At 42.9% G+C, this 16,538-nt stretch overlaps 1 protein-coding gene and 1 non-coding gene across 3 annotated transcripts; one reads left to right on the top strand and one right to left on the bottom strand.

Moving 5' to 3' along the window:
• Positions 1–782: 782 nt before the first annotated feature.
• Trnan-guu (transfer RNA asparagine (anticodon GUU)) lies at positions 783–856 on the top strand. Its single transcript has one exon. It is a non-coding gene; the product is annotated as a tRNA-Asn (tRNA).
• A 2,700-nt stretch (positions 857–3,556) lies between these two features.
• Positions 3,557–15,804, bottom strand: LOC119401473 (GDP-L-fucose synthase). 2 transcript variants are annotated; one of them, XM_037668307.2, is made up of 9 exons: positions 15,644–15,804; positions 15,082–15,232; positions 14,236–14,350; positions 12,902–13,030; positions 11,235–11,442; positions 7,447–7,578; positions 5,972–6,051; positions 4,662–4,761; positions 3,557–3,782 (listed from the first exon to the last, which is right to left on the bottom strand). In XM_037668307.2, the coding sequence occupies exons 2-9, from the start codon at positions 15,219–15,221 to the stop codon at positions 3,727–3,729; spliced, it is 960 nt and encodes a 319-aa protein (XP_037524235.1). In that variant the 5' UTR covers positions 15,222–15,232; positions 15,644–15,804; the 3' UTR covers positions 3,557–3,726. The 2 variants fall into 2 exon arrangements, with proteins under 2 accessions (XP_037524235.1, XP_037524236.1); XM_037668308.2 differs by having other exon boundaries at positions 15,683–15,795.
• Positions 15,805–16,538: the final 734 nt, after the last annotated feature.

The raw sequence follows: 16,538 nt of genomic DNA, 5'->3' as shown, positions 1-16,538 counted from the left end.
CTCTGATTGGTTGGTTGACGAAAGACCGCCATGTAGTCGCTGCAGCCATTGGACACGTTGGACACGCCTGGTTATGCATCACGCAAAGCGACACTTTTCTGTGATTGTTTTGATAATTTCAGACTGACGCAACAGAGTGGGTTTACGGATCAAGGACCGGTGTGCATGTTCATTCAGATTCAAGATACATGTATTAATCAAGGCGCGCGACTGACGTGATATGATGAGACCACAGCCTACTCAGCCACACCGAGAGCTCGATCACCTGACAACAGCAATCAAAAGTCACCGTTCGTCCAAGCTTTTGTGGTTCTCAGAACCAGCTGGTAATGCCAGCATATCAACCGTTTGTGACTCCTGACCTATGTGCATGGACTCCATGCTTATGTGTACTAAAACGCAGTAGAATATCCACTTTATCGTGGCCGTCATTGAGGCAATATGCATTGCACATCATCGGTCCTGATTCCATTAATCCTTTATTTTTTTTTTTCTTAAGCGGCTGAAAACGCGAACTCGTGTCTGTCAGATGCATCAAATGGCGGGCAAATCTTGTATCGCAAGCAGGTGCAGGAGTTCCAAAAAGCGTTACTTGTGCACAAGGAAAGTAGGGTTATGATATGGCTACAGTGCGCAGCCTGATAAAGCGTAATCAGAACAAACACACAAAAAAGAGGGAAGCTCGTGAGTTCAGCCCGCCCTGCCCCATGATTAAAAAAAAAAAAAGCTGAACAAAATAAATTTAGTAACACATCGGCATTACAAAACAAAACCGCTAGCTCGCCTCCGTGGCGCAATTGGCTAGCGCGATCGGCTGTTAACCGAAAGGTTGGAGGTTCGAGCCCTCCCGGGGGCGACAGATTTTTTTTTTTTACGTAGTGCCCCTGTGATTTCAAAAGCAATGAATAAAATAAAATTAGTAACACGTTTGCTGTACAAAACTGAACCTCCGTGGCGCAATCGGCTAGCGCGTTCGGCTGTTAACCGAAAGGTTGGAGGTTGGAGCCCTCCCGGGGGCGACAGATTTTTTTTTTTTTTTTACGTAGTGCCCCTGTGATTTCAAAAGCGACCAATAAAATAAAATTAGTAACATGTTTGCTGTACATAACTGAACCGCCGGCTCGCCTCCGTGGCGCAATCGACTAGCCTAGCGCGTTCGGCTGTTAACCTAAAGGTTGGAGGTTCGAGCCCTCCCGGGGGCGACAGATCTTTTTTTTTTTTTACGTAGTGCTCCTGTGATTTCAAAAGCGACGAATAAAATAAAATTAGTAACACCTTTGCCTTACAAAAATGAGCCGCCGTCTCGCCTCCGTGGCGCAATCGGCTGTTAACCGAAAGGTTGGAGGTTCGAGCCCTTCCGGGGGCGGCGAGTGCCTCATCTTCATACATCTTTTCTCACCCTGACTTACAAAAATAACTGCCGTTGTCTTGCTTTTAATTTCCTAGTTTATGGTTTTGTATGACAATTTACCTCCCAATTTCCATCATTATACCTGTTTTTCCCACTCCCTATTTTAGCACTGTTAAACTTTTATTGTAGAGAGCACTCGTTCCAGCAGTAGCCGAACATTGTTTCCAAAGTTGTTCACATCCTTCATTGATTGATTGGTAGCCACATCATACATGGCAAAACACATAAAGAATATATATTAATTGCCACACCCTAGGCTATCTTGTGGGGGGGAAAAAAAGGTTTCGTTTAGTGACATGCAAATATTTGAATAGTTTGGTGTTTCATTCAAAAGGCACTTTTACTACTAGAAATATTCAGACAGACAGACAAAAAACTTTAATGAAGTCCTGAGGGACTAGTCGGGGAAGACCCGCTGGGGGCCCCGGCTCGCCGCTGGCTGCTCCCAGGTCGGAATCGGGAGGTCATGCCTCTTCGCTCTTTTACGGGCCCTCTGGACGGCCTTTGACTGGATCTTGAGTGTGGTACTTGAGATGGCCTCTTCCCAGTCCTGTTCACTCGTATGTGACATATCCCGTAATGCAGGACACTGCCAGAGCATATATGTGCTAGAGTGCTGAACGCCTCCCTGCAATCTGGGCACTGTGGACTAATATCTCTGTTAATCTAGACTCCAGACATTCCAAATTTCGAAACGTATTCAGAAAGATTTTATAATGCAGAAGTCATATACATATATATGCGCGTGCGCGCACACACACACACACACACACACACAGTATATATATGTATATTTGCGAAATTCAGTAGTACTGTGCGTTTTCTAAAATGTTCAAATTGATTTGCACTCGGTTCTCATTGTTCGAATTCGCTTTGCAGTTGAAATTTTGATATTTGGACACCCCTAGTTTTGTATCTGCAGGGGGAATGAAGGATTGCCACCAGAGATGCAGGTCGACCTTTGTAATGCAGCAAATCTAATTCTTTTCCCACCAATGTCAGTCGTATGATGAGCTTTACTATAATTCTATCAAATAACCCATTACATCTAACTTCGCGCCTACTAATCTCCTGGCTACTCCCTCATCTGTGGCGTGGGATGAAATACGTTCCTCCAACAATCCCGGAGTTCAGCTTCGGGCCTTGATAAAGCTGGGGAGGAGGTGGCTGACCTACCCTTATAGACGACTACATGGTCAATCAAAATAAAAGTTTTGTACTACGTTTGTTACATATTGAGGTTTAGCTGCTCTGTAACTTTTGTGTTGTGCTACTCTGCTATAAAGTTGTTCACCTGTAATGTTTGTGCACAATAACTAGATCTGGTAGTGACTGCATATGAAATATATTCCAATGTTCGATGACTTTCATAACACACAGATTAACATGTATGCATAACTAAACTGGCGTACATACACTTTGCATGAGCCTTCACTACTTCTGCATTTCTTTTTGTACATCTACACTTACCATGGTTTCCACAATGGCTGTGTGAAATACTCCAGTTAGCATGAAATTACATCCATCATCTAAAACGGAGTTTTTTTTATAGTCTTTGTTAAGGTCTTGGCAGAGCAACGATATTTAACAATGCCAGTAGCTAATTTTCAAAGCAGTAACCCTGCAATGCAATCCTGGAGAGCACACTTACAGCGTAAAATAAATTTTAGGAAATCCTTCTAGCAAGTCCAAGACTATCTTGGGTGCTGGATGTACTATGGAGTATAAACATGCCCAGAACGTAAGATTTGTGAAAGCTGAACTTTTGTGATGGCATACAGCAGTCACCAACTCGCCAACATGCACCAACGTGAAGGTATGAGTTGGCAACGTATAGCTGTCATCAACAAACTCACTCAAGCATCCACTCTTGTGCGCTGAATTTTCACTTAACTTGAGAACATACCCTCTAACTAAATCTTTGAGCCTGTTATAGTTTTTCAAACCTACACAGTTATGCATTATATCAGTATTGTGTATTAACAAGAAGAAATTTGGATTTATACTGTGTACCAGAGACTTTTGTCCCCAGGAGCACTTATTTTCATTTATCTATCTATGTTCCAAGGTCATTTGCTTGCACAATGCAGCAGAAAAAGGAACTAGAATAACATAATCAGACTACGCAAAGCACCAACACCAGACTTCCTTCAATATATATATACTTTACTTTCTATTACACATTTTGCATTCAACCACACACTCCCTGAAGAAAAACCATTGATAGGAACTGTGCCTAAGGAGGCATAAGAAAAGATTTAAAAAAAAGAGAGAGACAAGAAAAAGATGTAGTAGTCCTAAGGAAGCAAAGGCTGTTATTTTCTGGCAGTTTCGTAGTTCTTGGTGTACCAGTCAACAGTTTCTTGCACGGCTGCAAGGGAAAAAAAGAGGCAGACTTTGCATTAGGCAAGTGCTTGAAATTTATGCAAGACAGAACTAAGCAACAGATGTATCTAGTACTTGTTCGTAGACAAGGATAACAGCTGTGAAGCGGCGTTGTCACACATAATTGTCACACTTCTTCCTTAATATGAATGATGTCAACTTTGCACTGACACTAAAAATGAACAGATGACAACTGCTTGCATTGTGTGCAATGTTTTAGTATCAAACAACCAGCTAGCCCAAACCAAATACAGCTAGCAATTCAATAAACAAAACTAATGATACAGTAATTGAATTGTTTAAAGGAGCACCAATACAAACAAACAGGGCATTGATCTAGGACATTGGATTACTTTTCTAGAAATCTTGCAAAGTTTGTTCTACGCCAATAAACAACATTGTCGTAGACAAAATCATGACCTCAAGTGATACCACAAGTCTTCTTCAATTCGAGTAGCCCATACAGACTATTTCGTGGATGCACTTAAGCAATTGCATCTTGAGTTAATTTTGCCATTTCGCAGCTGTAACAACTAAATGCTGAGTACAAGAGATTTGCATGAATGAAAGTGATTGTATAGATGCGTTAGGTGTTTCGCGACCTTGTTTATTTGGCAACACACTAAACTGAGACATCATTCACGTGAAAGTCCCAGGGCGGTGGCACCGATTGATCAGAAATAAAAAATGATCTATCCATAAAAGCTTCAAAAAATCCTTCACAAATCACCTTCAGTAATCATCACTGATTAAGTAGCACTCAAATTTGCCTCTTCTCTCATCTGTGTCGTGTTTTTGCATCTAAAAATAGCTCTCCTAGCTATGCACCAACTAGTCTGACAGCAGATGTCACTTCACACCCTACCTTTTGCAATGGGTGTGAACTTGAAGTCTGGAAGGTAGGAACGAAGCTTCTTGTTGCTGGCAGTCTTCTTGAACTGTCCATCAGCTTTGGATGTGTCGAACTTGATAGGCTCCGTTAAGGAACGTGAATACTGAGCGACACACATCCTGTCATGTGAAAGACGCACCACTCATTCTACAGCAGTTGAAATGTAGCACTAGTAAAAAATAGTAAATATACTAATAAAAATAGTCAATAAATAGTCTTGCCACTATAGCCCCTACAACAGTTCCTAGCTGAGTGACCAACAAAAAGATACCCACTGACAACCAGCATTTTTGCCTGAACAGATTTCATCGTCCCACTGCTTTATGCCGGTGCACTAAAATTTGATTTTTGGTATACTACTAATACCAAACTACTCTTAAATTCCCTTTGGCACCTATGCCGAGATTAATATTTTTTAAAAGTTGTAATGACACGTAGAAAGCAGGCAATAAAGTTAAGAGATAAAGAGTGTTGCTCTTTGGGCAAGTTGGTACATACTTAAACTCGAAGAAAGCTACAAAAATGTCGGAAATTGAAAAAAAAAAAAAAAAAAAACTGAGAGGCGGAAGCAGAGAGTGACACAGAGGTGGCTACTAACAACTGACATTTCATTTCGAAAAAACACCTCCTCCTAAGTCCGTACAGAGTATGCGCAAAAAGCACCCTACTAGATAACTGCTCCAATCTTATCCATGGAAACCACCACTGTTCGAGAAAATCACACTCTTTCCTGGTCAAAAGCACAGAAGGCGCGCTTACGCATTTTTAAGGCCCAAGTTTTCAACTATGGTATGCAAATCTTGGAAACTTGGGACTGAAAAATACATAAGCGCGCCTTCTGTGTTTGTCTAACTAGAGAAGAAAACTAACTAGAGAAAAACTAACTAGAGAAAAAGAAAACTAGAGGCTCCTGCCTCTAGTTTTCTTTTTTTTTTTTGAAAGTTTTTGTGGCTTTCTTTAAGGTTAAAGTTAGGAGAAGCACAAGAAAAGACAGCTGTTCCTTCTAAATGAAATGTAATGATAATGTAACAACATAATTATGAAAAGCAGCTCCTATAAAACAAAAAAGGTATATTTCAGCCATTCCAGTTAATACACCGACAGTGCAACCTAAAAAGCGTGATGTTTTTGCTAGCGTGACATGACAAGTGATGGCATGTCACATGTTCCTCCATACTGATAGTCAAAAACAAGACAACAGCAAATCGATCATATTTATACTGTTTCAGCTTTGTAGTTTACAACCATGCTTAACTTTAATGTGAAAAACGAAGTAAGGATACAATGACATCCCCTTTGAAGTTGAAGGCATCAGTGATGAGCTTGGCTGCATCCTTGATACTTATCTCATCTTTCTCATCAACTGCAAAGAGATAATGGCAAGGAGACATAGCTGGATTCAGATCAACCATCTTAGATAACAACCCTTCTGCGCTGACTGCACTAACGTGGAACAACATAAGTTACACTGAAAGATCTAGGTGCTAGTTAGATATGGACATTCACAGCACTATGGATCTGCGGTACGAGTTATGAAAACTAGTACTGCGAATAACTGAAGTTACATAACTGATCACGATGTTATCTCTTGCCCAAAAACCCAGCACATGCTAAAGACTTGTCGATGACCTCCAGTTTAACAAGACATCTTCGACAAATTACTTGCAATCTACATTTCGTGTGCATGCTTTCTCGACCTTTGGAATCTCATATTCAGAGTAGTGAAGTTTGCATCAGACATTGAAATGTAATGATCTTTCAATCATAATTACCATTCAAGTCCATGGCAAAATGGAAGGCTCTCCCAGAAATCTCTGATCATTCTTGTCTTGCTCCAGATGACAAGGGTAAATTAGTAATGCTTTAAGTTTTGTAACTTGATCATGCCAGCTAATTAACGCTCTGCAATAATGGCACCAATTCTATACACTATGTACCCACTCAGCAACTCTAATAGAACATCAGTTACCTGCACTATGCATTACAGTGGCTGTCCAGCTTCACTTCATTCCTCTTAAATTATCAGCAATATGCTTCGTGTCATTACAGTGACTCTTATAATTACACCCAACACTTTACACTGTGTCATCTGCTGCATGATTCTTGGCTCATTCTCAAGCTAGCTTACTGTGCTTCAAGCCTCGTTCCTGTAGGTCGAAAGTTTGATACAAGAACGTAACAACCAAGCATGCAGTCTAAAACATGACGAGGAATAAAATTCGAGGAAATTGTGGTCACAAATCAAGTTGAGGTGAAAAATACCCAGAGAAGTTTAGAGACTTCCATGATCACATCATAATCAAGGACCACAGTTGGCAACTGCTATTTCTTCGCCAAAAACTAGGTATATACACTGTAAATTATCAAATATAGTAAAGATACAAATTGCTGTTTCTTTACCAATATCTTGTAATTTTTTTTTTCGGACTTGTGAGGATTACTGTTAGGATTGGAACAACCTTCCTGCTCTCATTGCAGACATTGCCGATCATCGTTTCCAGACCATTTCAACTAACAGTAACTAATTAGTTTAAATTATGTTTTTTGTTATTTTATGTTTTGTCATGTTCACTTGTACTGTAATAGTGTTTGATGCCAGACATCCATGTAATGCTTCGGCCCTGAGGGTACAATAAACGAAATGGAATAATGAAAACTTGATGTAATGACGGTATTTTCCTGTTTGCTAAGTATGAGTTCTCCGTGTAAGTTTAATCATCCTTGTGAAGCACAACATGATGCAGAGGGTCATTCTCACCAGAAAGGATGATGGGATGCACTTCATCGTACTCTCTGAGTGTCCACACCATGAGTCGTGCGAGGTCTAGAGAGTAGATGAACTGGCGCAATGGCTTGCCCGAACCCCACACCTGCAGCGAACTGCCATGCACTGAAAAAAAAAAAGGGAAACTGCAAACTTCTGAAGTCAAGAGGGTGTCTCAGCAATGACGGTAATACCGTACCATTTACGCTATGGTTATTACCGTTTTGTGTTGTATTTACCATGGTCTGAAAATGTTTTAGCTGCTTAAGCTGCTAGATGCTTACGATAACACGACAAAATTATCATATACTGGCTGATACAATAACTGTTGGGGCTTTACGTCCCAAATTTACAATGTTATGAAGGATGCTGTAGTGGAGGGTTCCGGAAATTTCGACCAGCTGGGGTTCTTTAAAGATACATTAAAGGCAATTGTTAAGTCGAAGTTGATTGCGGAAATAACGTTTCAGAAACCTCGTAGTGCTTGTTTTGTGCCAAGGAAATGCTTATTTTTAAAGAAAATCACCACAGTGTCAGCGCACTTAAAATCGCCCGCCTGAAAAGGCCTCCTGACGTAGCATTTGCCTGGCCCAACGTTGCCAGCCTTTACTGCCTGGCAGCCAACACTGCAGTTTTTGCTCTCAAGGGCACATTACAAGCCTTGCCCAAGTTGCGGTTGATCTCCTAATCCTCTGCAAGAAAGTGCAGCAAGCACACATGAACATTTCTTGGCTGTTTAGCACACTGTCGCAGAGGCATGGCACTCGACCACTTCGGCATGGGTTTATTTGTGGCACCCATTGGAAAGTGACATCGGTTTCTTTGCTGCAGCTGCTGTTGCTAAAGCGGCACACTCCATTCAGGCATCCGGCAACATAACAAGGACGCAGCATTCTGTCAAACTTTCCGTTGCAGCAACTTTCATAAGCGTGCAAAGCACATGCAACAGTACGCAATAACGAAACTACCACTGAGGTGCGACCGCACGAACGGACAGGAGCCCAGCGAAAACGGAACTTTTAAACCACCCGCACCACTCTCCTTGGTAACACCAAATTCTTTTTTCCATGAATGAAACAGAAACGCACAAGCAGCATTTTATTACGTCTTGTAATGCACGGAATGTTATTTTTTGATTACAAGTACTTTGAGTACTAGTGATTAATTGTACTCAGGACTACTGAAGCCATCGGGCTCATCCCGAAAGGTCCCTCTGGTGGTGCATATCGTGTCCAACATTCACCTTCATTCCTCAATCAGTAGAGCACTGCTGTTGATAATATTAACGTTTTAGGAGTCCTCAAACATTCACCTTTCACTCTGACATAAATTGTTATTTGCTTTTAGTGTCCCTTTAATGTGCACCTAAATCTAAGAACATGGGCATCCTAAATTTAATGTGCACCTAAATCTAAGAACACGGGACACTAGCATTTCGCCTCTATCGAAATGCAGCCGCTGTGGCTGGCATTCGATCCTGTCACCTTCAGGTCAGCAGCCGAGCACCATAACCACCAGATCACCGTGGCGGGTTACTGGCTAATACAGGTCTTGCAAATTCAAACAGTGATGTGCCAACCACAAAGGCATGGTATTTCCACACTTACTGTACCGTAAACCGGCACTGCTAAGAGACCTTAATGTCAGCAAACACAGCAGCCTGAAGGCAGCTGACTTTTGTGCTCATCTGTAGCTACATTGCACTGTGCATTTGTACTGTGAATAGCATGCACTCACGCTTTCTCTCACTCTTTTTTTACCACCTCATTTCCCTCCCAATGTGTAGGGTAGCAAACCAGACAAACGCTAGTTAATCTCCCTCTACCTTTGATGCCTCCCTCTCCACTCATTTCAACATGTTGTGAAACAATGATGCAAATATATACGTCCATGCTAGGTCTTCTCTAGCTTCAATGTCCAGTTGTGAGATGATGCTCACATTGTGCTCTCATTGTGTTAGTCCCTGTGCTCACCTGCTGAGCAGTTTGCCGCTACAAGATGCAATAACAGCTACAGTGTGGCACCCTTTTACATTTCATTATTTGTTTTCTTCACATGGATATAACCAAGGAGGTTTAAAACAAATGCTGGAGTGGTAGCTCCAGCGACATTTTAGCAGCAAATGCGAAGCTGGCATTCGCCCACACTTTACCTCAAAAAACATAGCCTTTTCGTGTGATGCCTAATTGGAGATAAAGTGCTTTTGCTCTGTTAACGTATAAATGGCAGGTTATGAAATAAGAAATTACTGTCCCCGATGAAAGTAATGTATCCGGGTAACTAACGTGATCTCACGAGAAGATCTGCCAAGAGATTGACGCTTCTTAAAGGAAACCTGCAACACAAAGAGGCACATGAAGCAGTATCTGCCCAGAACAATTAGCCGTCTTAAACTCATAGGGCATGTGAGGCAATCGCTACTTTTTCTTCACTGTAAGCCAACAGGTTATTGTGCCCACGGTAAAATGGCCGAGGTTTGGCTTCACTTTCGGAACATCATTTCCACTCCGGCATTTTTTAAAAATCTCCTTGGAAGTAACCAATAAAATTGGGGCAGCTATGCACTACTGGTGCGAAGACCGGGGAAACAGTGACGCTACACTCAAACCTCGGTATAGCAAACACGGATATAACGAATTATCGGTTAGAACGAAGTTAATGAAGAATAGTCTTGTCATATATACAGTGCTAAAATAAATGTTTATAACTAATTTTTGGATATAACAAAGTTATTCTCGTGGCAGATGTGACTGTTATAATGAGGTTTGAGCGTAGTGGCCTTGAACGATAACGGTTAACGAAATGAACGATAACGGATGACAGGACACAACACAGGCACTAAGTTGAAGTCAGAGCCTGTGTTGTGTCCTCTCATCTGTCCTTGTTCATTTTGCGCTGTGTAAATATGTCGATGCTTAACCCTTTGAGACGCTATGTACAAAATTGTGTACACCACTTGTTATTGCTAGATGCATCGACTAGGGGCTAAGAAAGAGCATGATAGATTGAGCTTTGGATGAATTGAACCTCCCGCATAATAAATTTGTCTTCGTTTAACTTCATTTTGAGGTGTACCGTTGCATACGATCGCTTCGCTGAAGGCACTACCATATTTGATGAGTCGTTTGACGTGCCACTTCCCGCGACCCGCGTCAAAAGTATAATTCTTTTTTGGTTCAGCATGGACACAACCGAAAACGAATTTGCAGTATATTTCTAGCCTGAGATTTCATTCCATTTATGCAAAAACAGAGCATGAATGGCTTCAGAATAAATAGATATTTAATTACAAAGTAACTAGGAATGATTACTGTAACACACATAAATGAACGTATTACGACATTATTTTTGTTGCAATATAATATTGGGCGCCTTGAAATAACACTGCATCGATTTGACGCATTTACAGACAGTTCCTCATAGGTGGCACCTGAAAGGGTTCATCACCAACTAGCCCAAGCTACTGTTCTATCAACACACTATACATGGCTTTCTTTCTCTCCGTTTCTTTGTCTTTATCTTCCTCTCAACGCTCGCCTTCAGACCGCGGGTACCCGGGTTAAAATCTCGCCTAACCAAGAAATTTTATTTCGTGTTCTTTATCTCTTCTCCTCTTCCTCCTTTCCTTCTTCCAATGTGTTGCTAGGGGAAGCACGGTGACGCGTTAGGTGCAGCTTGGTGAGGCATTTTCGCATTACACTGTGGCTTTTTCTGCCAGGCTAAACAGCTGCGCAGTTAAAATTACAGCCCATTAGATCTTATCCCTCGTTGTTCTCGCTTACGCTTGGCCTGGTGTGTCCGGTTGATGAGACCCGCCAGCACATGGCCGTCCTCGAGGTTGAAGTTGTCGTGCGGCCCGAACACATTTGTTGGGATCACCGCAGTGAAGTTGCAGCCGTGCTGCGAGTGGTAGGCACGGTTCTGAACGTCGATGAGACGTTTGGCGTAAGAGTAGCCAAAGTTCGAGTCGTGCGGGGGACCGTTGTGAATCTGCAGGAACACCACAGTACAGAGACGTGTTTTTTGGTGAACAAGCTCAGGACTTCTGTGGCAATTTACATTTCGTGGTGTAACAAATAATGGTCAAAAATGGATGTTTATTCAATGCCTGAAAAAATAAATAAATAAACAACCTAGCAAGAAGAAATCGATTTAGATGTTTTATGGAATAAAAAAAGTAAACACCAAAGATGACATCACTACCTCAGTAAGAGTAACGAGAAAAATTCCACTTGAAAAAAATATCCCCTGGCAGATGATGCCTGTCTCTCTTGCTTTTTCTCGGTAGACCTTTCAAGCAGAGAGGGGGCACCTCCTTTCTGGACTGTTGCATGGGAGCACAAAGGCTGTTGTCGCGGCCTCAGCAGTGCATTTTTGGGGGTCACGCATATTGACAACAGCTCAGAAGGCATTGCGGTGGCACCCAAGGAGCACAAGTTGAAGAGGTGCATAGTAATATTTTATCGGGCAAACTGAACCCCAAATGCTTCAATCCTCTTGTCTTATGAACCTAGGACCTCTTCAACGCAAGCAGTACCATCTCCCAGCAATTACTGGGAAAGTGAATGCTTGTACAGCAAACTTTTCTTTTTCTGTAATGAATATATTGTGTAATTACCACTAAGTTTATTACTGATGCTGACAATTTCACAGCTTCCCCGAAATGACACACCTTTCAGTTTTATACTATGAAGTTTTAGTCTTTCAGCATGCTTTGATTTTTATTATTTGTTATGCAGCCCCTTCTTCTTAGTTTTGAATGTTGGCTTTCAGTGTTGTGAATCAGCATGAAATGAGAGTCAGGCAGAAAGTGGTAACCAATGTTGCATGAAGCATTCGGCAGGTAGCTGGCTTTCCAGCATTGCATGTAGTTCTAGAAAGCACCACTAGTTGCAAATCAGTTCTGTGGAATCTCACAAGGTGGCGGAAGGGTTAAGAAAGGAAAATTGAAAACCATCCGTTTCTAGCACGAAGCCACAAGGAAATCCGAACAGATTTCTCAGAAATAAAGCCTCTTAGTCGCCGAAAAATTTGTTCTAGTCCAGGGATCCAACCCAGGAACAACGCCTTTCCAGGGCGGTCACTCTACCAGTTGATCTAATCAGGAAGCTAGCAGTTGGCAGTGCAAGGGCGAATTCATCGACAACTCGAAGCGCGTGGACACACATTGCAAGTCAGTTCTGCAGAATCCTTCAAGGTTGTGGAAGGGTTAAGGAAAGGAAATGATAACCACCCGTTTGGCTTCGTGCTACAAACAGGTAGTTGCCAATTTCGCTTTCTTAAAGCACCACTAGCTGGACTGATAGTGAAATGCCTGCAACTGTGTGCGTGTCAAGGGTGGTTGATTCCCCCCACACCTGAGTGTTGGCTACTCCAATGCTGGCACATATTCCTTCGAACATACAACCCACTGTGATTCAGCCCTGCACAGCTTCGCAGCAAGACTTACCATAGTCTCGTCAATGGGGTACGTCGTTTTGTCCGGGAATATACAGGTGGAAAGACAGGAGACGACCTTCTGAACGCCCGTCTCAAAGCTCGTTTGCAGGACATTGTCATTTATCAGGATGTTCTTTCTCTGCAGGAAACAAAATGAGACAAAAATTTCCTTTAAAACACTCAACCACATGAGCACACTAAAACGATCCAGGCTTCTTTCTTTTTCTCCTAGAGCAGCTAAAGATGGAAATGGCTTTTCTGCAGACATCACTCTTTTTGCCTGCCCTTAGACTTTCACAGCAAATGTAGCAATCTTTTAGACTCGAACCACAAGACAGGTCTTCTTCATGTATTCCAGTAAATGTGTTTGACAAATGCTACCCGATTGCTCCCTGGGGATGGGGCAGTGTTTGTAGCCAGAGTTCTGTAGGGTCTTTCTCCCTGATGAAGGTGTGAAGCAGTTCTCACTGCCGCAAATGGGGTATGTATCACCCCTAATCCCTTAAGGGTACATTCGAGTGGTCTCTTTTGAACACTCTGGTGGTGCACATTGCATTCAGCTGATTGAAATCATGCGCTTGAAACATGTTTTTATGGTTAATTTAAAGTGCCCCATGCTCCTCAGGGTGCTCAGAGGCACACTTTAAGCTGGGAGTGCTAACGAGACGAATGTCAAGTGGCTCCTCTGAGTGCTCTGGAAAGAGCTGAATGTTTGTTATTATAAACTTTTCAAATGTACCATAATTTTCCAATGAAAAGAATTGTTGTCTCAAGGCAATACAAATGTCCTTTCTCGTTGAATTTCCCTGGCACATATACTGGTGTGAAACCTTCTTTTTAAAAGAACTGACACTTCGGCAAGTCGGTCAAGCTTTATCTATGGTAATAACACAAGACAGACAAGGACAAAAAGCACAGGAAGACACGAAGTTGCATGTTTCAGCCCTTGTTTAGTCAATTCTTAGTCTCCCTCATCTGTCTTGTGCTGTTACCCAGGGTGAAGTGTGAAGCCTTTTTTATTCCCTAGTTTGCTGTATAATATTACATTTGTTACAGTCTCAAAAATGAAAAAAAAAAATAGTGCATCATCTAACAGCTGTGCCGTGCTGTGAGGGTATGCACTAATGTTACCAAGGCTGCCATTTTGTTGTACGGCCATCACAGTGAGAAGCTACCCTTTGCCTCGGTCTCCTCATCTCCCGAAGTACAGTACAAACTGCAAATCGCACAACAAAATGGCATACGCTGACGTCATGTGATTACTCCCTATGGCAGACTTTGCTTTAATGTGCATATAAGTGATCATAACAGCTCAAAAAGAGAGTGAAAAGGCAAGTCACTGACCAAGAAGTCGAGGTTGTACTTCATATTCCTGAAGAGACCGCCAACCATGGCTGCTAAGTGAATAACATGTGTGGGTTTGTGCTTGGCGAAAAGGGCCTCTGTTGCCTGCTTGTTCCTTCAAAAAGTGAGAGAAAGAAAAGCTTTAATGTTTCCACTGTGTAACCAGCAATGTGTAATTGCTAAATGAAGCATCATTTCCCAACGTGCAGTAGTTATGCAAAAAAAAGGCTGTAATTCGATAATAACATGCCACATTATTCAAAGAGCACATTGCAATGATGCTTATCGTGGACCTTCGCACCTTCTGTGCCTGCATATCATGCCCAGTAATGTTCATCAAAATTTTTTATCAGCATGATCTTGACGACAGCGCCATCGCATCTTCGTGACGTCCCTTCCTGTAGTCTGTGGCATCATTGCTATAGGCCACTACGTCACAAAAGCAGGGATATTGTGGCGGGGGGTGCGAATATTTGAATGACCCTTTATGTTTTGACCTTTTTCTTTGGCACCGAAAAAAAAAATTTCGACATATGGGTACAGAAAAGCCAATGTTAGCGACACATAAACGTCTTCACAATGGCTCTACTGGGAATGGTACCAGCTCAGACAGAACGCAATGAGACTTTGGCCCTCCCAGAGAAAGGTTGAAATGAATACGGCTGGGGCTACAGATCACAACAGAGTGCTCGACAGATTAAAATGAAGGCTGAAGCAAGCAGCAAGGTCGAGGCGAACTACTTACTCTTTAACCCCGATGGCTTTTCTCGATAACCACCGGATAGCTTGAACAAACACAGCTTTCGTTTGTATACATGCCAACTGATAAAGACGTTTTCAACTTACGTGAGATCTGCGTCTTTGGAAGAGACGAACACCCACCGCTCGCCGCTCTTTTTTTCTTCGTTGACAACCGTCTCAATGGCTTTTCCAACGAGCCCAGTGCCTCCAGTCACTAGGATCACTTTCTCTTCAGTTGACGTCATCTCAACTCGCGCTACAAAACGGCGAGTTTTACGTTAACATCAGAACTTGAGACACGATCGAGAGTCAAAGACATGCACTCTAAGCCGCAGTACACTCTGACCCAGGGAAGAGAACATATGTCAACGTACGCACTTCCACGAGCAAATTTCGTTAGGCTGCCGCAAACGTGGCCAAAACGAACACCTGGCAATGCCAGTGACATGCCATGCATCACTGTGAAACCGACTACGCTCCACATCGCTCAAGAGTCTAATGCGTCAGGCTTTTATTCTGCAGCTGTTTATAACTAGTACTGTACAATACTCTGAATGTGGTTTCTTTCAAGGGCGGCGTGCCAATGTTTTGCATGGTCAAGTTCCTTCCAACACAGGTAGGCGAAACATCGGTGTTATGTTCTAGTGACGATCTCTGAAGTACCTACCTCGGCGACTCAAGCAAGATGTGAAGGGTTGTTGCTGACCTGTGAATGCCGACGGAGCGTCCTAAAACAACAGACGCACAGTCAAAATATCTTCTAGCTGTTTCAGCTGTTCCGCCTCTGCGCACGAAAGCCGGCGATCAAAATTCTCCCAGACTCCACGTGACGGGAGAGTATTTCGGCCGCGCGTTAAAAAAGTGCGGCCGGTGCGGCCCTCTGGCGGGGGTCTGGCCGTTGCCAGGCGAGCGAGACCGGCGAGACGGAGACGCGTAGACGCGGTGGCTCCGGCCGTCGTATCGATAGTATGCGCTCCCCTTCTGCGGTAGTGTTATGTTATTTCGGCAGAGTAAAAAGCTGGGCTTGGTGTTCCCTGACTACTGTGCGATGGAGTTAGGAGAGGCCAGGATAGACGCACATCATTATCTTTGTTTATTGCTAGCGTGCATGCTTGTTGACATCCGACCGTCAGTTCGTACGTGTTGCATATCGTGCTTTAATTGTGGTGTTAATTCTAATGCGGCCGGATTGCTCGCACTGAGCTTACAAGAGTGCCCCCTACCTCTAGGCCGCACACCTTGATTTAGCAGCACTAACATTGTTTCATTTCGTTGTTGCTGCAAGTATAAATTCTGAGTGAACAAAGCAGTACAAAAGCGTGCACTGTCGGCGCAGAGCATTACGACGTTCGGCGACGAGTATGGCGAGTACGAACAAGGTTCTGTCTTCGGGAGAAGAAGCGGCGCGGCGGGAAATATGATGGGAATTCGCTAGAGCATATGGGCCCAACGATGACGGGCCGACCCCGAGTTTCGAGTGAGAGAGGCGTGTCGCCGCAACTGCACGACAAAACTCGTCGGGAAGAGAGACGTCGGCCGCCCAGCAACGAAGGGAATCCGAT

The sequence above is a fragment of the Rhipicephalus sanguineus genome, chromosome 8 (assembly GCF_013339695.2).
Source record: "Rhipicephalus sanguineus isolate Rsan-2018 chromosome 8, BIME_Rsan_1.4, whole genome shotgun sequence".
Classification (NCBI taxonomy): Eukaryota; Metazoa; Arthropoda; class Arachnida; order Ixodida; family Ixodidae; genus Rhipicephalus; species Rhipicephalus sanguineus.
Note: the sequence above shows the minus strand (reverse complement) of the source record. Positions and strands in the feature narration are given on the sequence as shown.